At 46.2% G+C, this 18,251-nt stretch overlaps 1 protein-coding gene across 4 annotated transcripts in view; it reads left to right on the forward strand.

Annotated features, from left to right (window-relative positions):
• The first annotated feature begins 1,521 nt into the window (after positions 1–1,521).
• Positions 1,522–18,251, forward strand: part of AP1G1 (adaptor related protein complex 1 subunit gamma 1) — a 97,518-nt gene continuing 80,788 nt past the window's right edge. The window contains exon 1 of one of the 4 annotated variants that reach the window (XM_037877365.2): positions 1,522–1,814. Coding sequence is in view for 1 of the 4 variants with exons in the window: in XM_043526079.1 (XP_043382014.1) it covers positions 3,292–3,348 (57 nt within the window). In the remaining 3 variants the exon portion in view is untranslated. Of the gene's footprint in view, positions 3,349–18,251 lie in introns of all 4 variants that reach the window. The other 3 variants (XM_037877368.2, XM_043526079.1, XM_043526078.1) reach the window with 3 other exon arrangements.

Genomic DNA, 18,251 nt, shown 5'->3' on the forward strand with positions numbered 1-18,251 from the left:
AGGCTCTAATGTATTGGCTTTTTATAGTTTCCAGTGGCCCTCCAGTTCCAAAACTTCCTTCTCACCTAAGGGATTACACAGCCCTACTTCCAGGGTTTAGTGCTACACTTATCCCTCATCTCTTTAAATTAGCTTCCCAGAGGTTCCACTGAAGCTAGCAAAAATCTTCAAGAAACAGAACTCAAAGCAGAATGCTTGTAACAATGCTTTTTCCTGCAAGGCATACCTGCTAGGGTGCAGCCCCCTCCATAGCTTGGAGCCAGATCACCACATCTTAGTCCTAGCTCTACTGAACTATCTTTCCTGGTGCCTCAAGGACTCCTACAAGTGAGGCCTCTACTTCACCTGAAGTCTTTCCCTTGGCCTCTCCCTTATTTACCTCAGAAGTGTGATTGTGTCATATGACTCACTGGTCACTTGACCATCTTCATTTTCCCCTCCTGGGGAGGAGATATGGCTGTATCAGAGCTGGGGCTGAGACCAATCCTCTCTTAAAGGGCCAGCCACATTCTCACAAAGAGCAGCACCAGAGTCTCACAACAAACTGGTGTAGTGAGGGAGCAGGGCTCTAGGTCCAGAAAAGAAGATTGGGAGCAAGAGTCAGGGACAAATAATATTTCTACTTTTATTGTTCTCACCTCTGCTTTGGCTCTTATTATCCTCTTTGCCTCCCTCCCTCTCACCTCTTTCTTGCTCTCCTCCATCTACTGCTCCTATCAGTTCTGTGTTCTCCATCTCTCCCATGATGCCTACAAACCCCAGAAGACTACCAACGGGAAGGCAGGTGACAAGCTATGCCTCTGCTTTTCTTGCTCTTTCTTTCCCTATATCTAGCCCCAATGAAAAAGAGAAAGGAACACCACCAAAAAACCATGTCCAGTACACAAAACTAACCAAGATGATCCAGTTCTTCCCCATAGTCATTTGCTTGTATGTTGTATCTACACCTCCTACCTTTCACATGTGTAATTACATTGTAAGCTCTACAATACGTGAACACGGAGGCCCAGACTTTTGCCACACCATTCCTGTTAGTGAAGGAGAGAAAGGTTTGAATGCAGGAATTTCTTCTTCTGAAAACACATAAATAGTTAAAAGAACAGAAAACATACGTTCCAATGATAGTTTTGCCAATATTGTTTGTGAATTCAATGCACTAAAATATGCAGCCATGGGCATCCTGAACCCAGGTATCCTGGGAGGTGTGCTTATCTGCAAATTCCCTAGCTGCTCGGAGCACTGGTGTGTAAGCCAGGCCATACTGAGTTTATTCCACTTGTAGAAAGGGGACAGAAAGTGTCTCTGACAAAGGACACAGCACAGCTTCCTACAGGGCTCCTGAAGCGGATTAAATAAGGAGCCGTCATTCTATTGCCAGATTTGAACCTGCGGGGAGGGGGAGGGGGAGGGGGCGGAACCCTCCTTCGCAGTGTCGGGGCCAGCCGGCCGCATCTCGCGGCAACACTCGGAGCGGTGACTAGCCACGCGTCTGACGTCATCACTGCCTGCCACGGCGCTGCCCTATCGCTCCTCGAATATGGGATTTCAACGCTGCTTCCGCCTAGGAAAGTAGTTCTCAAGTCCCTCTGCCGCCGGCACCAGCGAACGGCCTGCTGTACGGGAGGCTGATCAGCTGGGATTGCAGTGTCGGCGGAGCGCCGCCCCTCACGAGGTGGGTCCGGGAAACGGAGAGGAGAGAGTTCCCGTCCTGCGAATCCTTCCGCCTGCGGTATCGGTGCTGAGGCCGCGAAGCCGCCATTTTGGATGCCTGGCTCCTGCCTCCGCCGCTTCCTCCGCTGCAGGAACCCGGCCCGGTGAGTGGGGGTGGGGGACCCGGGGTCATTGCCCCCCCCGCCAGGCCTCTCGCCCCCGGCGCCGTGTGACCCGGCCCTCTCCCGTCGGCCGCGCCTGACGGCCCCGGACTCCGCCCGCAGGGCCAGCGCAGCCCCCTCCCCTCCAGCCTGGTCCTCTGGACCCCCGCTCCCCTCGCAGGGCCAGCGCAGCCCCCACCCGTGTCCTCTCCCATCGTCGGCCCAGCCCGATTGTCCCAGCCCCCACCTGTCCGGGGGGCCCGCGTAACCCTCCCTTCCTCCTCCCGCCTAGCCCTGGGGCCTCTCCCCCGGCCAGCCCAACTGCCCCGCGTCCCCCCGCCGGCCTAGCGCTCCCCGTGTCCCCCGCCCTGCCGGCCGGCGTAACAACCCCAATCCCCCGTGTCTGCTCCCCCGGCCGGCGTAACACCCCCAATCCCGTACCCCCCCCGGCCATTGTAACCGCCTCGGTCCTGTATCCGCACCCCCCTTCCCGTTTCCCTTCCCCCACCAGGCCAGCCTAATCGCCCCAGACCCACTATTCCGTATCCCCCTCATCCACTGGCCCAGTGTAACTCCCCCATGTCCCCTCCCCTGCTTCTCCAGCCCCTCCATCCTGTATCTCCTACTCTGTTGGGCTAGCATAATCTTCTCCCCCACCCCAATCCCGTATGCTCTCTTCCACCGAGCCAGCATAACTCCCCGATCCAACACCCAATCCCCAAACACCCTTGTCCCATATTCCCTCTTGCATTGGGCCAGCATAAATCACCCCCAACCCTCTTGTGTCCCCCCTCCCCGCCAGCTTAATCTCCACTCCTGCATGTGTCCCATGTTCCCTTCTCCATCTGGCTAGCATAACTACCCCCCTATCTTCTTCCCACCCACAACCTTGTGCCTCTCTCCTGTACTTTATTGGGCTAGCATAACTCCTTCCTGTCCCATAGAAGCTTCCATGCATCCTTCATGCCCTTGCCCCATATGTCCTGTGAGCCCCCTGTCCATATTCATGTCCTCCACTCCTCACTTCAACTCAGCTGCCTCGTGTGACCCCCTTTCCCTACCAGCCTAGTGGAAGAGTTTTCTGCAGAGACTCTCCCCAGCTCCAGCATAGCCCACCTACCCGCAATTTTGCTGCCCTTCTGGTCCCACTCTGTATGTCCCCCTCCGCTTCCCTACTGGCCCATCATGAGCCCCTCCATCAACCCCATCTCTGTCCCCTCAGCGCTGACTCTCCCTCCAAGTTCCACACAGCCTCCCATAAACCATTCAACCCGACTGCCCTCTTTCCCTTGAGTCCCCTACGGCTGGGGTGAGGACAGTGGGTTCTGTTGCTCTGGTCCTGCCCTTTCTTTGCTGAAAAGACAGCTCCCACCCCTGCTGCTTCAGTGAGGAGTAGAAAAGCTCTCATACAACTTTTAAACAGGAAATTTTAAGGCTATTTACTAGAGGTCGTGCCAGAACTTGAGGAAAAACTCATGAAATGTCATTTCCTTTGAAGACTATTGGGGTGATGTCTGCGTACCAGGGGTGCCACTGGGTTTGTCCGTACTCTTTACTCTCGTATTTCCTAAGCTGTAATGCACTGAGGTGTCCTGTTCATGGGTTTTTATTTAGTGTTTGTGGATAGCCCCATAGTTATGTCTGTCTAGCTCTTTGCAGAGAGAAAAGCTACAGTCCCTGCCTAAAGCCATTTCCAGCAAGCTGTGGGTGCAGAGTTTTGCTGGCAGTGGAGTGATTTCCAGTGATGGATCCTGGGACTGTTTCAGAGTCCCTTCTTCAAGGGTTTGTTGAGCTTTTTCTCAAACCATATGGTGTATTGTTACTCAGGTGCTGATTTTTGGGTGCGGATTAATTCTTGAAAGTCTTTCTCAAAATCAGACTTTGTCACCTTGTACATACTGACTTGTACATACTGATTTTAAATGCTCTGTTGTGATTTATTGTAGCATTTGGCGTGTGACATGCTTGATGAAGAGCTGTGGAAACATTAGTAGTGTCCTTAGGAGAGGTGGTGTGTTGAGAGTAGAGCTTGAAAAATGGGTTTGACATCTGTTTTGCCTACTACTCAGAGTGAAAAGTACCCCTGCCACCTCGGTTCCCCCTAGCCCAAGCAATTCTGTACTGCATTTTCACTGCAGTGAATTTTAACTGTCAGTCTTTGATTTAGCATACTTTTAAATAACTTGCTATCTTTCTTGTGTTTGTGTTTTAACTTCTTGCCTTTTCTGGCTTCACTCCATTTTTTCCTCTCTTTTCATTACTATGTTAGTGTATATTTTCTGGTTTTCAGTGTCTGTTTCCTCTTTTCTTTCTCCATCCCTTTCTCTCTCTTCAGTTACACTGTGTGCACTACTCTTTCCACTTTAGTTTGCCTGTCCCACTCAGCTGCCAGATTTTCTCTCCTTTCCCTCATCCACACTCTCTACTGATCCACTCCCTCATCCATGAAAACTTTATCAGACACCGAGGAGCTTGGTTAGAGATGAGAGCTCAAATTAGATTAGAGACTCTGCTCTTGTATGTTGCCCCACAACACAAATCCTCCTTGATCTCTCCTATATGCTGGGAAAGGAGAGAATATTTAAATTACTACAAGGATGTGATTCCCACTAGTAGGCTTTTGATAAATTTGAAACTTCACCCTAGGATAATAGAAGGGAGAATGAGCATTTTCTTTCTCACATTCCTCTGCTCCCAACACAGTGTCTCCTGTCAGCTCTAAGGATAGGGTCTCTGCTAATCTATCCCTTTCCTAGCTGCCTCCACGTTTTTGTTGTCTTCGTCTCCAATGAATAAGTCATAACTTTCCCTTGCTGTTGCTCTTAGATTTGCCAAGCAGCAGAGAATATGACATGATTCTTGTCAGCTTCATTGTTGCTCACAGGGTTCTGAATAGCAACAGTGGAAAATTGATGAGACTGGTCATTTGTCACGTGACAGCTGGGCAAAGCTATGAGCAACAACAGAGGGATTGGAGTTGTCTGTCTGCAGACTTAGAAACAAGTACTTTATTTGGTTTACATTTTGTTTAGATTTGGAAAGTTATCTTTGAAACCATGAGTGCTAGAAACTTTTAAAAATTAATGTTTTAAATTCTGTGAAAGTTGGTGGCAGGATTCCTCATCCAGGAAAATTTACCACTCACTCTACTGGATTTTTCAGCCCTTATTGTGTTGGGAGAATTGCTTAGTTCTCTATTGCTTTAGAAATTGGCCTTTGGTTTATAGTTGTCCCTATAATAATGCAAATCTTTCTGGTGAAGGAGATTACAATTAACCAATGTTGAATGGCTTGTTCTTGATCATATTCTGATGCTTTCTGGGACATGTGGGTCTTAAGTGCATATGTTTACTCAGATGGCAAGCACTATATTATTGGATTAGCATTAGCAGGTCTGGTAAGTAAATATCTCAGGCCAAAGTATCAAATCTAGCCCAGGTTACTAATGTCCAAAAGGCATTGCCCCTCTGATAATGACCACATGGTGGCCTCTATGAAATGATTGGGATGTCCCAGTCCAGTTGCTGATTGGCCACTGTTCATGTTACAAATGAGACTCACTGACAGTGGCTAAGGATTGAATGGACTGCCGAAGCTGAATGATGATGGTGCTTCACAGCCTATGTTTGAAATTACCTGATGTGGAAAAAATTTACATTAATGCTGCCTGAGATGTGAGTGCTCTGTAGAGTGAGGAGCCTCCAGGCTTTCAGTCTGGCACTTTCCCCTGGTGTTAACTCTTTAAAGAAAGACAGTTCTTCTCTGTCATGCTGTAGTACTACATAAAGGATTCTGGGGTCTGTTTTGAAATTAAAAGGGTTGGTCTGCATATAGCTGAGCAGGAAACAGGCCACTCCACTGTCTTATAAATTAGCTGGTTGGGAGGTCAGAAGTAGATGAAAACAGTAGAGATGGCGTGGTCTGTGGTGACTAGAGCATGCTAGTGGGAGCCAGGAATTTTGGAGTTCTAATGCTGACTTTTCCCCTGATTTGTTGTGTAGCCTTGGACAAATTGCTTCCCCTCTCTGTTTCTCCATTTCTCAACTTGTAAAATGTGGATAATATTTAGCTACTTGCCTTGTGGGGTGTTGTGAGGGTTAAGGACTATATGTAATGGCAAAGTGTTACTATTATGGAAGAAAGACATGAGGAGGGTGACTCAGAGTATGTCTACACTACAGTTAAAAACCTATGCTTGGCCTGTGCCAGCTGACTAGGGCTCCTGGGATGGTTTAATTGCTGTGTAGACTTCCAGGATTGAGCAGCGGGAATTCTGAGATCCTCCCACCCTGCAGGGTCCTAGAGCCCAGGCTTTAGCCTGAGCCCCAAAGTCTGCACTGCAATGAAACAACCCTGGAAGCCCAAGTCAATTGGCATGGGCCAGCCGCAGGTGTCTAATTGCAGTGTAGACATACCCTCAAAGTACAAATACATCCTGCTCATCTTTGGAAATCCAAGTGAGAATTACAGTTTAATTTGATTGACATACAGTTGTGCATGAATGGGAACCATATCAAACTTCCCCACCCACTGCCTCTAATCTGATATCTTCCTGGGGCTGGCATATGGTAGGGTTCAGCTGATGGCAGCAAGCAGAAATGAGAGGTAGGGCTGCATTCAGTTTAGCTAAAACATAAGATTTATGCAAGTTAGAAATCACAGAGAACTGGGGTCTCTTTTTTCACCCCCTACTTCTAGACAATGGGATTTTTCCCTGCAGACGATGTCTGTGTTTTGTTCAATTTACTTGTAAATATTACTGGGGATGAGACTTCCACTTCCTTTCTTAGATTATTAAAGATCTTGCTTACAGGAATGTTTCCTGATATTTAACCATCTTCTTGTTCCATGTTACTCCCATGTGTGCAATCCAAAGTAGCATTGTCCCTTTTTGTTGCTATATCACATTTTAAACTAAGTTTTCTTTCCTTCCACTCTGGTCTCTTGGCACTGCTACTTTCCAAATTTCACCCTTCCATTAAATAATATTTGTTATGATATTCCCAAGAGAGATTAGCTGCTGGCTTTTCAGGCTGAATTCAATTTTTTATTTCATGATCATTTTTCTTCTGGAAGACTTTTCATATTGCCTTTTTCTTCTGTGATGCTAGCAACATTTCTCAGTTTAGTACCTTCTGTTAATCATAACATGCTGTTTACCTCTTTTCTGTATAAATATTGAAAAAAAACTGGACTAAATACAGATCCCTGCTGTATTCTGTTAGATCTCTTCTATAACTTGATATGTTCATGTTGACAATCTACATTTACTGTCTTTGAGCCACTTTTCAAGCCATGTGGAAGTACACCTGTCCAAGACAGTTGGAATTCAGTAGTATTTAGTCAGACACTAAATTATTTTCCCTTATTGTAGTCTAGATATGTCTGCTCCATTCTTTTTACCCATCAAGGGCTTGATCCTATACCACTGAGGTACGGCAGAGTTATGCCATTGACTTCAATGAGAACTAGATCAGCCTCTGATTTTGTGTGTGTCAAAACAAAAAAACTGGTTGGCTTGAGTGGTGCGGTTTGTTCTAGGTAATCACGGTGGGCCATTCAAATAATTGATTTTCAAAAGAAAAATCATTCATTTAAATCCGGATGAGGTAATTTATTTGAAAATTTGTGCTATTGGAATCTTTACTTAATTCAAATTTATAATCTAACTATAAACACTTTTTAAAAATGCCACTGCTGGTAGGGTGCCTTATTTGAATTTTAGAAAATGATCTGCAAAAAACAAAATATTGAAAATGAAGGGCCCAGTCCTGCAAACACTTAAACAGGTACATAATTAAACTCTCGCAAATAGTCCCATTGACTTCAATGTGACTGACTACTCATGTGCTTTGTGTTTGCAACATTAAGAGCTAAAATTGTATTTTTATTAAAAACAATTTCTTATTGGCAAACCAACACAGGCTGGAGGGGTTAAGAACTGCAGTGACCACAGTCAGCCCTGCCTGCTACACCTGTAGTGCCTGTCAGGCCTGTAAGATCACCTGCTCTCACCTGGGGAGTGAAGCCTTGCTGAGCCAGCAACTGAAACTTGGTCTGCATCAGAGGTTCTCAACCTTTTTCTTTTTGAGCCCCTCCCAACATGCTAGTAAAACCTCCATAGCCCACAACTGGTTTTCTGCATATCCAGTAGATAAAAAGCCAGGGCTGGCATTGGGGTAGCAAGCAGAGCAATTGCCTGGGGCCCCATGTCACAGAAGGCTACACAAAGCTAAGTTGCTTTGGCTTAAGCTCCGCACGGCTTGGGGTTTCTGCCCTGAGTCCCAGTGAATCTAACGTCCGCCCTGCACTCTTCCTGGAAACCTGCTGGGGGGCCACGGACCCCTGGTTGAGAAACGTTGGTCTACACTTTACGTTGGTATAACTGTCGCTTCCAGATGTGGAAAATCCACACCCCAAGCGATGACTTACCTATGCTGATGGGAGAAGCTCTCCCATCTGCATAGGTAGCATCTTCACTAAGCGCTAGGGGTGCTGTAAGGGTAGACAAGCCCTGAGTAGGACTATGATGAATCAGAGCCTCCCTGGAGGGAAGGCATGCCTGACACCAGATTGCCTGGGTTTATCAGGGACCTGTCGGTGATTAAGACAGGCTGCAGGAAGAGGTGCCCCATCTGAGGGGAAGAGTGGGGTCTGAGCTGAGCCCAAAGGGTGGGTGGATGAATAACTTCACAGGGGCTGAGAGCTGACTCGCTTTGTTTTTGGCCTGTGGTTTTGGACCTGCTACCCCGGAAAGTGAAGTCTGAACCTGGCCAGTGGGCTGAGCCATAAGTAGGGCCCTACCAAATTAATGGCCGTGAAAAATGCGTCATGGACCGTGAAATCTGGTCTTTTGTGTGCTTTTACTCTCTATTATACAGATTTCACAGGGGAGACCAGTGTTTCTCAAACAGGGGATACTGACCCAAAAGGGAGTTGCAGAGGGGTTGGAAGGTTATTTTAGGGGGGTTGCTACCCTTACTTCTGTGCTACCTTCAGAGCTGGGCGGCCAGAGAGCGGTGGCTGTTGGCCAGGCGCCCAGCTCTGAAGACAGCGCCCCGCCAGCAGCAGCGCAGAAGTAAGAGTAGCAATACCATACTTCTGCCCTGCTGCCTTCAGAGCTGGGTGGCTGGAGAGCGGTGGCTGCTGACTGAGGGCCCAGCTCTGCAGGCAGCAGCGCAGAAGTAAGGGTGGCAATACCATACCATGCCATCCTTACTTCTGTGCTGCTGATGGCGACGGTTCTGCCTTCACAGCTGAGCTTCTGGCCAGCAGCTGCCACTCTCCAGCTGCCCGGGTCTGAAGGTAGCGCCGCTGCCAGCAGCAGCGGAGAAGTAAGGGTAGCAGTACCAGAACCCCCCTCCCCAAACTCCTTTGTGGGTCAGGATCCCTACAATTACAACACTGTGAAATCTCAGATTTAAATAGCTGAAATCATGAAATTTACAATTTAAAAAATCCTATGACTGACATTGACCAAATGGACCATGAATTTGGTAGGGCCCTAGCCATAAGCTACCAGAGCAGGCTGGATAGCATGTTGGGAAAGCTGAGGCAGAGTGGCTGCAGCAATGTGCCACACACAGTCTATGTCACTTCAAGTGAGAATTGCTTCAGGTAACAGTGAAAGGTTGTTTAGACTTTCAATACATCAACAAAGTTATTGTGAACTTTTTTCTACACAAAAACTTTCAAAAATAGGAGCCTAAACGCATATTTAGGAGCTGAAGTGATTTTTTTCAAAATGATTTAGGAACATAAGTCCTATTGGTTTCCGACTGTAACCTGTCATGGAAGAATATACCTTTATTGAAGCAATTAAGCATTCTTGATTTGTGGAAGTTGACTATATTGGAAGGTAGTATTGGTTGCAAATATAGTTGGCTATTTGGTTATCAAAACTATGTTTGAGTTTTTGTTGGTCTCATAAGAAGAATGTTAATGAGGTCCTGAACTTTGAAACTGTTGCGATCACATGGACAAGGGATTGAGATTGTGAGATGTAAGTGGGGTTGGGAAGTATTTTTGTTACTCTAGATGGCACCAGGAAAGAGTAGGACAATGGATATGATAACAGAGTAGTCCCTACAGGTCTTAATATCTAACCATGAGGACTGCTCTTGAAGGGAAGAAATTTGGGGTATGGGTGTATAATACAGGTGATCACTAATATGTACTGAAACAGAGTTAAGTTAATAAGAGAGAATTAAAATCCCAAAAGATGAAATTGGGTTAAACAGAGCAGTCACAGAACATTTAGATATGGGACTAACTATTTTGAAATAAATATAATTAAGACTATTGTAAAATAATTTTTTAAAGAAGTTTGTGAAAAATATTAAAAAATCAGTTATGGGCAAAGGCTGCAATCTAATCAAAGGGCAAACAGCCATGAGCAGAAAAGTACTGAGGGCTTGTCTGTATTGGGAAAATGCTTTGTATAACCAAGAAGACTTAGTCCAGAATCTGGCAAGAATGGTCACATTAAAATGGTGTTAGCTGGTTGTGGTTAACCCTAAGATCCCTGCTAGTCTTAACCACGGCCAGCTAATGTGTTTTTAAATGCGATTGTCCTCCACCCTAAGAGCTAAGTGAAGCTTACAAGGTTATTTCACATGTTTTCTAATACAGTGCATTTTCCCAGTGACTGTAGACATACGTTTAATTAGCCTTTCTGTCTTGGAGTAAGTGATCAGACAGTGGCCAGACAATTTTTTAGAGAACAATCACTCCCCACCCTGATCATTTTGCTCCTGGGAACAGAGGTTGCCTCATCCTTGTGCCTCCTGTGTTGCTACTTGTGTTTGTATGTGGTGGGCCTGGTATCCCATCACAAGCCACTTGAAAGCGTGAGAGTGACATGATCAGGTTGGGCAAGGAAGATCTTAATGGCTGCCTAAGTTTCTTTGTGATCCAGGAGGGTGCTAGGTATGCCAGAGAAGTGCATAAACTGGAAATAGTCAAACTTCACTCCTCTTTATCTGACCGAAGCATAATGGCAGGACAGGGGAAGGCTTGCGTATATTTCTTCCAAGAAGGAGCATCAAAAGAAGAGTCAGTTCAGTTTTACCTTCTCTGGATACTTTTCCTCTTTGCCTTAGTGTTTAATTGTACACATAAACAAATTAATCTGCAGAAATATACCTAGTTGAGTAAATGAAGTCCTATGTAGATGACAGGTAAATGACTTGCAAGGTATTATTTGCCACTTGAAATTGGTGGGTCTGCTGCTCTCTAGGAATACCCCTTTTAAAAAACTCCATTCTGCCTTTTCTTTGTCTTTACAGGTGCTCTCAAAGTGCACATTCTTAGTCTGCAGATGCACTGCTTCATATGGTGAGCTAGTTAGTCTCATAAACTAAGCATAGTCAGTCCTTGGCTGGAAGCCATCCAAGGAAACTTGGGGTACATCTACACAGCAAAAAAACCCCCATGGCAGCACGTTTCACAGCCTGGGTCAACTGAATTGGGTGTGCTGCGATGATAAATACAGCGGTGTAGACATTTGGTCTAGCCTGGGCTCTGAGACCCTCCCCTTCTCTGGGTTTTGAAGCCCGGGCTCCAGCCCGAGCCTGTACATCTACACTGCTATTTTTAACCCCATAGCATGAGCTTTGTGAGTCTGAGTCTTGCTGCCGAGGGTCTTTTTTTGCAGCATGGACATACCTATAGGGTTCTGCTGAAAATGGTGTTGGTAATTCATTGTCAGCCTTTTCTCTGTCAGTACTGAACTAGTGCTCCAGTATGGGAACTCTCTGGGGTTGGAGTACCAGTCTTTTAGATGAGATGTAAAATTGAGATTCTGAGCGCACTGATTGTTAAAGATTGTGGCATTTTTTCCAAGTGTCATGGTTTTAATGCAGTTGATCTAGGCAAATTCCAGATTGCATCAATTCATTTTGTCTGTTTTCTTTGTGGTTTTAGATAAAGTATTTTAAGGCATATCAACACTACAATTTTAAGTTGACCTGTGTTAGGTTGACTTACATCCACTGCAGTAGTTACTCCAGTGTAGCCATGAAATTGACAAAAATTAGGGCCAGCAGCTGACACTGCATCACCCTAACTACACTGATATAAGCCCTATGCCAGCAGTTCTCAACCAGAGACCCAGAGCCCCTTGGGTGGCTGCCAGCAGGCTTCAGGGGGTCTGGCAAGCAGGGCTAGGGTTAGACTCCCTGGGGCCAGGGAAGAAAGCCAAAGCCGTGCCATGCAGTGCTAAAGCCTGGGTCCCTGAGCCCTACCACCTGGGGCTGAAGCAGAAGCCTGAGCAACTTAACTTTGTGTGGCCCCCTGTGGCATGGGACCTCAGGCAGTTGCCCTGCTTGCTACCCCCTAACTCTGGCCCTGGCTTTTATATGCAGAAAAACAGTTGTGGCACAGGCCTCAGAAAGGAAAAGGTTGAGAACTCCCACCCTATGCCTCTTGTGGAGGTGGTGGTATGCCTGTGTAATAGGGCGCTTATATTGGCAGGAGCAAGACTGTAATGTGGACACTGACATAGTCAGGTTGACATAAGCTGCCTTATTTTGACCTAACTCTGTAGCATAGACGAAGTCTTACTTCCTGCTGTAAGTTGTTGGGTAGTGTTGCTTTGTGCTGTTAAACAGTGGCTGGGTTCTTTTATGATCAGTTAATCTTGTTAAAGCATTTTGGGATCTCTGTGGTTGGAAGGCATTATATGAATGTAAGATATTTAGTACAAGAAGCTTTCTGTTTAGGAGTCTACTGTTACATTCTTGAGAATGTTGGCAGGACTTTTTCAGGTTGCACAAGTGTCATTATTAAGTGTAAGTCGTTCCCTCTGAACATCCGGTGACGGTATAGGCTCTAGCACAGAGGTGACTCATTACTAGGCATAGTAGGAGAGAAGAGGACAAATACTGCAGGAGTGGTGAACTATGGCACCATTAGCATTGGGCAATCCACTTCCAGTGTTTGCAAAATCCACTTGCCAGTGGGGCATTGGAAACTTCCTTTGGTGAATGGTGGTGAGGAGAGGAAGGAACTAAACAATCAACTTCTGCAGACTCTAACTTTTTTTTTAAAGCTACCATTTATGTTGGTAAAGAGCCTTCCATATGCAAAATGAATATTAATCAATGCTGTTTTTGATTCTGAAATCTGCAGACACCTCTAGTGCTTTTGCTGCAGCTTAGCTTTTGGCAAGCAGCAGATGGAAATTGATGATCTCTGGTTGGATTGGTGCTTGTCAGGACACAGGTGAAACTGACAAGAATCATGTTAGAGAGTTGTGAGAGGTAATGTGCACCAGCCTCTGTTAGTGAAAGACATGCTTTCAAGCTTATACAGAGTTCTTCAGGTCTAGGAAAGCTACACTTGCAAGTTAGAGCGCATTAAAGCAGCCCTCAGTGCCCTAACTCCCAATGTGTCCACACTGGGAAGGCATGTAGAGTGCCTGGACTCTGCAGCTGGAGCACTCCTGGTAATCCACCTCCATGAGAAGCATAAAGCTTGCTGTGCCCCGGCTGAAACGCCCAGGTGTCAGTGTGAACGAGGTGTTGCATTACTGTGCTGTGATTGGCCTCTGGAAATGTCCCATAATCCCCTGAAGTCAAATGGCCACTCTTTTCATTGTTTTGAAATCAGCTACAGGAATGTGGGTATCCCCTTTCAAAGCTCTGTTTCTGACAGCAGACATGCTTATCTGCTCTGGGACAAAGCAAGCCATTAGTATGGAATGCTGCTGTTGAGTGTGTATGAGAGAGGGGGTGGAGGAGCAGGGTCTGCTGCTGCCTAAACTTGCAATACAGCATGCTGACACACTCTCAGCACCCCAAAACACAGTCTCTCCCCCCACATACACACAACACATTCCCTGTCACACTCCACCCCTCCAGTTTGAAAAGCATGTTGCATCCACTTGCACACTGGGATAGCTACCACAGTGCACTACTCTTTGTGGCGTTGCAAGAGCTGCTAATGTGGCCACGCCAGTGCACTTTCAGCTGACAGTGTAAACACATGGCAGCATTTTCCCTGCTGCGGTCTCTGAAGGCTGGTTTAACTCCCAGCGCTTTACATCTGCAAGTGTAGCCATGCCCTCAGTGTCACAGCTATATAGAAGGTTGGTGCAGATTAAGTATAAGAAGTTAACATGTTGCAAGAGATGTTCAGGGTGAAGTAGGCAGTTAACACCTCTGCAGTCATAGGACAAAGGAGGGTTAGTGGGTTACAGATTGGTGCAGGGGACCATAAATCCAGTGACTGAGTCCATGATTTTTAGTGTCTCGCAAATTTATGAATTTAAGCCCCCAAGCTCATCTTTTGAAGGAGGTGTGCAGATTTCCTTTGAGGATGAGGACTAACAGGTCAGATATGGAGTGATTGTTTTGTGAAAAGTATTTGCCCACGGGTGATGTAGTGTTTGTCCTTTTATTATTTTTCTGTGTGAGTTCATTTGAGAGCATAGTGATTGGTTTCCACAACATAGTTGTTGGGTCATTTAGTGCATGGGGTGAGGTACCCTGCATGATAGTGTAATGGTGCGGGACTCACCCCTGCGGCACCTCCTGCTGGTCATCCAGGGAATTAGCGTTTGCAGGCTCCGGCGCGCCCTCTGCAGGCTGGTGTCCAACTTGCCGCTGGGCCTGAGTCCCTCCCTGACCCCGGTGCCCCTTTCATGCCAGGGTGCTGCCCCCTGCAGTACCTTGCACAGATCTGGGTCTCCCCTCCCCGGGGACCCCCCACCTTCTATCCCCACCTTGCCTGAGTATAGGGCTATTGCCAGTCACCATCTAGCCCCTGTTCACTGGGGCAGACTACAGTATAATTGCCACTCATCACAGGCAAGAGGGGTTTGGACCTGCTGCCTTTGGCTGCCCCCTGCAACCCCAGTATCTATTTGGCCTTACTCTAGGCCTGCAGCCTGGGGGGTTTCCAGGCTGGAGCTCCTCTGGCCTTCCCCCAGCCCTGCTCCACCTTAAGTACCCAGGTATGCTCCCCAGCAGCCAGGCCCTTCTCCCTCTAAAGGCAGAGAGTGTGTGTTCTCCCTGGCTTCTGGCCCACTGCCCTCTTATAAAGGCCAGCTGGGCCTTAATTAAGCTGGCCACAGCTGTGGTCAGCTGCTGACTCAGCTTCCCCCAGCTGTTCTCACTCTTCTTCCTTGCTGCAGCCCTCTCCAGGGCTGCTTTAACCCTTTCAGGGCCAGAGCAGGGTAACCACCCTGCTACAGCTAGGCATGTGTAGGACCATGGATTTGGATGGGTGTGCTGTGGGGAATATTGATCATTGTAGCAGTAGAGAGATATCTGTAGGTTTTAAGAATCATGTTAGTTTCACCTTGTTGCTGTATAGGAAAGCACTGCAGCTAGAGCAGAGATTCCAATGTTCCCTTATTTTCCATAACCCTAACTTGTACATGTAATTACAAAATTATTAATTCAGGCTTAAATCTACCAATTTTGCAAGAACGCACATTTTATATGAAAATGTGTGTCACTCCCCATCATTCAGGTCTGATGAACACACAAATAGCCATGCAGGTGGCTGAGATACAATAAGTGGAAATGTCATTTCTGGCAGAAGTCATAAGGGAGAGGAGAGGAGAGGGGAAAACTGCAGGGGTATGTCAGCACAGGACTTTCACTTTGATGGATAGCCTTAGTCCTCAGGCTAGTCAGGTACACTTCTTAATTACTAGGTATGATGCACCGGGTATGACAGACTACAGGGGGAATGTACACTTTTTAATCTTTCTGTGGTATTTACATGGCCCTGGCACAGGCTGGCTGGCCCTTTAAGACAAGCTAGGCCCAGTTTGGCCCGTGATCTAGCAGTTACCACTCAGCCTTACCCATGATCTAGCCGCACAGAGGCAGTTAGTGGTTCCGGCTGGGTTAATGGAGTTAGAGACTGGCCTCGGCTGTGGAGGATTACTTAAGTAAAGCTTAAGAGAGAGCTCAGTCTAGGGGGAGAGACTGCTGAGAAGGCAGAACTCTCCTTTAGGAAGGAGAACCCACAGGAAGCAGGATAGGCTCCTGTGGGGGGAGCCCTGAGATAGGGCCTGCAAAGATCAGGGAGATCCTTAAGGGAAGCTGCCAGAGTCCCTAGTAAAGGGAGGCAGCAGGGGAATCCTGCTGAAGAAGCAGCAAGATAAGAGAAGCTCTCCAGGGATCAGGAAGCAGAGTGCTATATTGGAGCCTGGGAGGGCAGAAGAATTATTAGTTTGGGCATTTGATTTGGATTTTCAGTTGGATCTTTTATTACCCTGGAAGGAGACTAAACTTTGTGACTTGGCCAACCCATGGAAGACCCCGTGAGAGGCAGACAACTCGTAGGGGGCACCAGAGGTGAGGACCCCTTGCAGCATTGCACCCTGACATAAGGGGACACTATAGGTGGTGAGTGTGGTACTTTACAGACCCCCATCACTGTAGGGCAGTCTTTAATGTATTTTTCCTCATGACACTCCTGTGACATAGGGGAGTGCTGTTATCTCTATTGTGTAGATTTCAAGGCCAGAAGTGATCGTTGTGATCATCCAGTCTGACCTCCTGTGTAACGTGGGCCAGAGAACTGCCCCACAATAATCCCTAGGGCAGATTTCTGAGAAAAACCTCCAATCTTGATTTAAAAATTGTCAGTGATGGAGAATCCACCACGACCCTCGGTAAATTGGTCCACTGGATAATTACTCTAACCATTATAGATTTATGCCTTATTTCCAGTTCGAGTTTGTCTAGCTTCAGCTTCCAGCCATTGGATTGTTATACCTTCCTCTGCTAGACTGAAGAGCCCATTATTAAATATTTCTTCCCCATGTAGGTATTTATAGACTGTAATCAAATCACCCCTTAACCATCTCTTTGTTAAAGCTCAATAGATTGACCTCCTTGAGTCTGTCACTATAAGGCAGATTTTCTGATCCTTTATTGGTTCTTGTGGCTCTTCTCTGAACCCTCTCCATTTTATCAACATCCTTGAATTGCGGGCACCTGAGCAGGACACAGAATTCCAGCAGAGTTGCACCAGTGCTAGATACAGAGGGGAACGGAGGGAAAGAGACACTAAGTGATTTGCCTGAGGTCACACATGGGGTCTGTGGCAGGGTAGGGAATTGAACCCAGGTCTTCCAAAGTGCCCTAATCACTGGACCATCCTGACACACCAGCTAAGGCAGGTCACATAGGAAATGGGGTGAAAGAAAATGTAAGGAGTATTAACAGTAAGATAATTACTTGAAGCTTTTTAACATCATAATGAGTAGACTTCTTGCTCCATATTTTTTTGCTATCCCGAGTCTCTCTTGCATATTGTTTCTTGCTCATTTACGCAATACTGTTGTGTGGTGTTGAATTTGAAAGTCTCATTTGGATTTATTTTGTATTTCGGAAACGAGCAGAAACAGTGTCTTGCTTTATGTTCAAGAAGCACCCGAAGGTCTCAGTCAGGATCAGGGCTCAGATTTGCTATGCATCATATCTGACACACTCCTTGCCCTGACAAGTTTACAATCTAGCTTGAGACAAGATACGGTAAGTAAGTGATGGTAACAGTAGGATGGAAACGGGGAGTGAGAACCAGGGTAACAGTCATGGAGAGTGGGGTAGGGGGAGAGAAAACCTTTTGTAGTGGTAAACACCCATTTTTTCATACTTTGTGTGTATAAAAAGATCTTCTGTGCTTTCCACAGTATGCATCCGATGAAGCGAGCTGTAGCTCACGAAAGCTTATGCTCAGATAAACTGGTTAGTCTCTAAGGTGCCACAAGTACTCCTTTTCTTTTTGCGAATACAGACTAACACGGCTGTTACTCTGAAACCAGTCACAAGATTATGCAATTAGTCTAACAGTGTACAACAGAAAAGTTTGCACCATATTATTTTAACTGTTTTACTTCTCGTCTGCCTGTCATTGTTACACTTGAATGGCTTTGGAGAAAAGTGGGTGAAAATCAGCAGGAATTATTGGGAGCATGTCATTTCTGATGCTGTTGTGTGGGCATATGGTAGCCAGTCTATCCTGTGATATCTCTTGTTGATTATATTCTCATGTTCTAGTTCTGTGTTGTCTTATAAAATTCACCTCCTATTCCTGCTTAAGTAACATGAATCTAGAAAGAGTAAAACTGCCTCTGAAGAGAAAATGAACATTGGACAGAATGAGAGCTGAACTTAGAGTAGTTCTGTAGCAAAATAACCCTCGCTTAATTGTAATCCAAACTGTTACACAGGAGTTCCTAGTTGAGGAGTTCTAGAAAAATACAAAACCAAAGGAAAGTTTCAGAAGTCATAAGGAGTAAATGTTTAAAGTGGCTTGTTTTTGGAGATCAGGAGGAAGGCAGTAGGAGAGAAGATGGGTGGGAAAGAGAAGATGTGTACAGAACATTTGGCTTTTCTATGGGCTTGTTTGTGCATTAAGCAAAAGATTTGTCTAAAAATGAATTTAATAGATTTATTATTAGTTAAAAGATATGGA

This window comes from Chelonia mydas, chromosome 12 (assembly GCF_015237465.2).
Source record: "Chelonia mydas isolate rCheMyd1 chromosome 12, rCheMyd1.pri.v2, whole genome shotgun sequence".
NCBI lineage: Eukaryota > Metazoa > Chordata > Testudines > Cheloniidae > Chelonia > Chelonia mydas.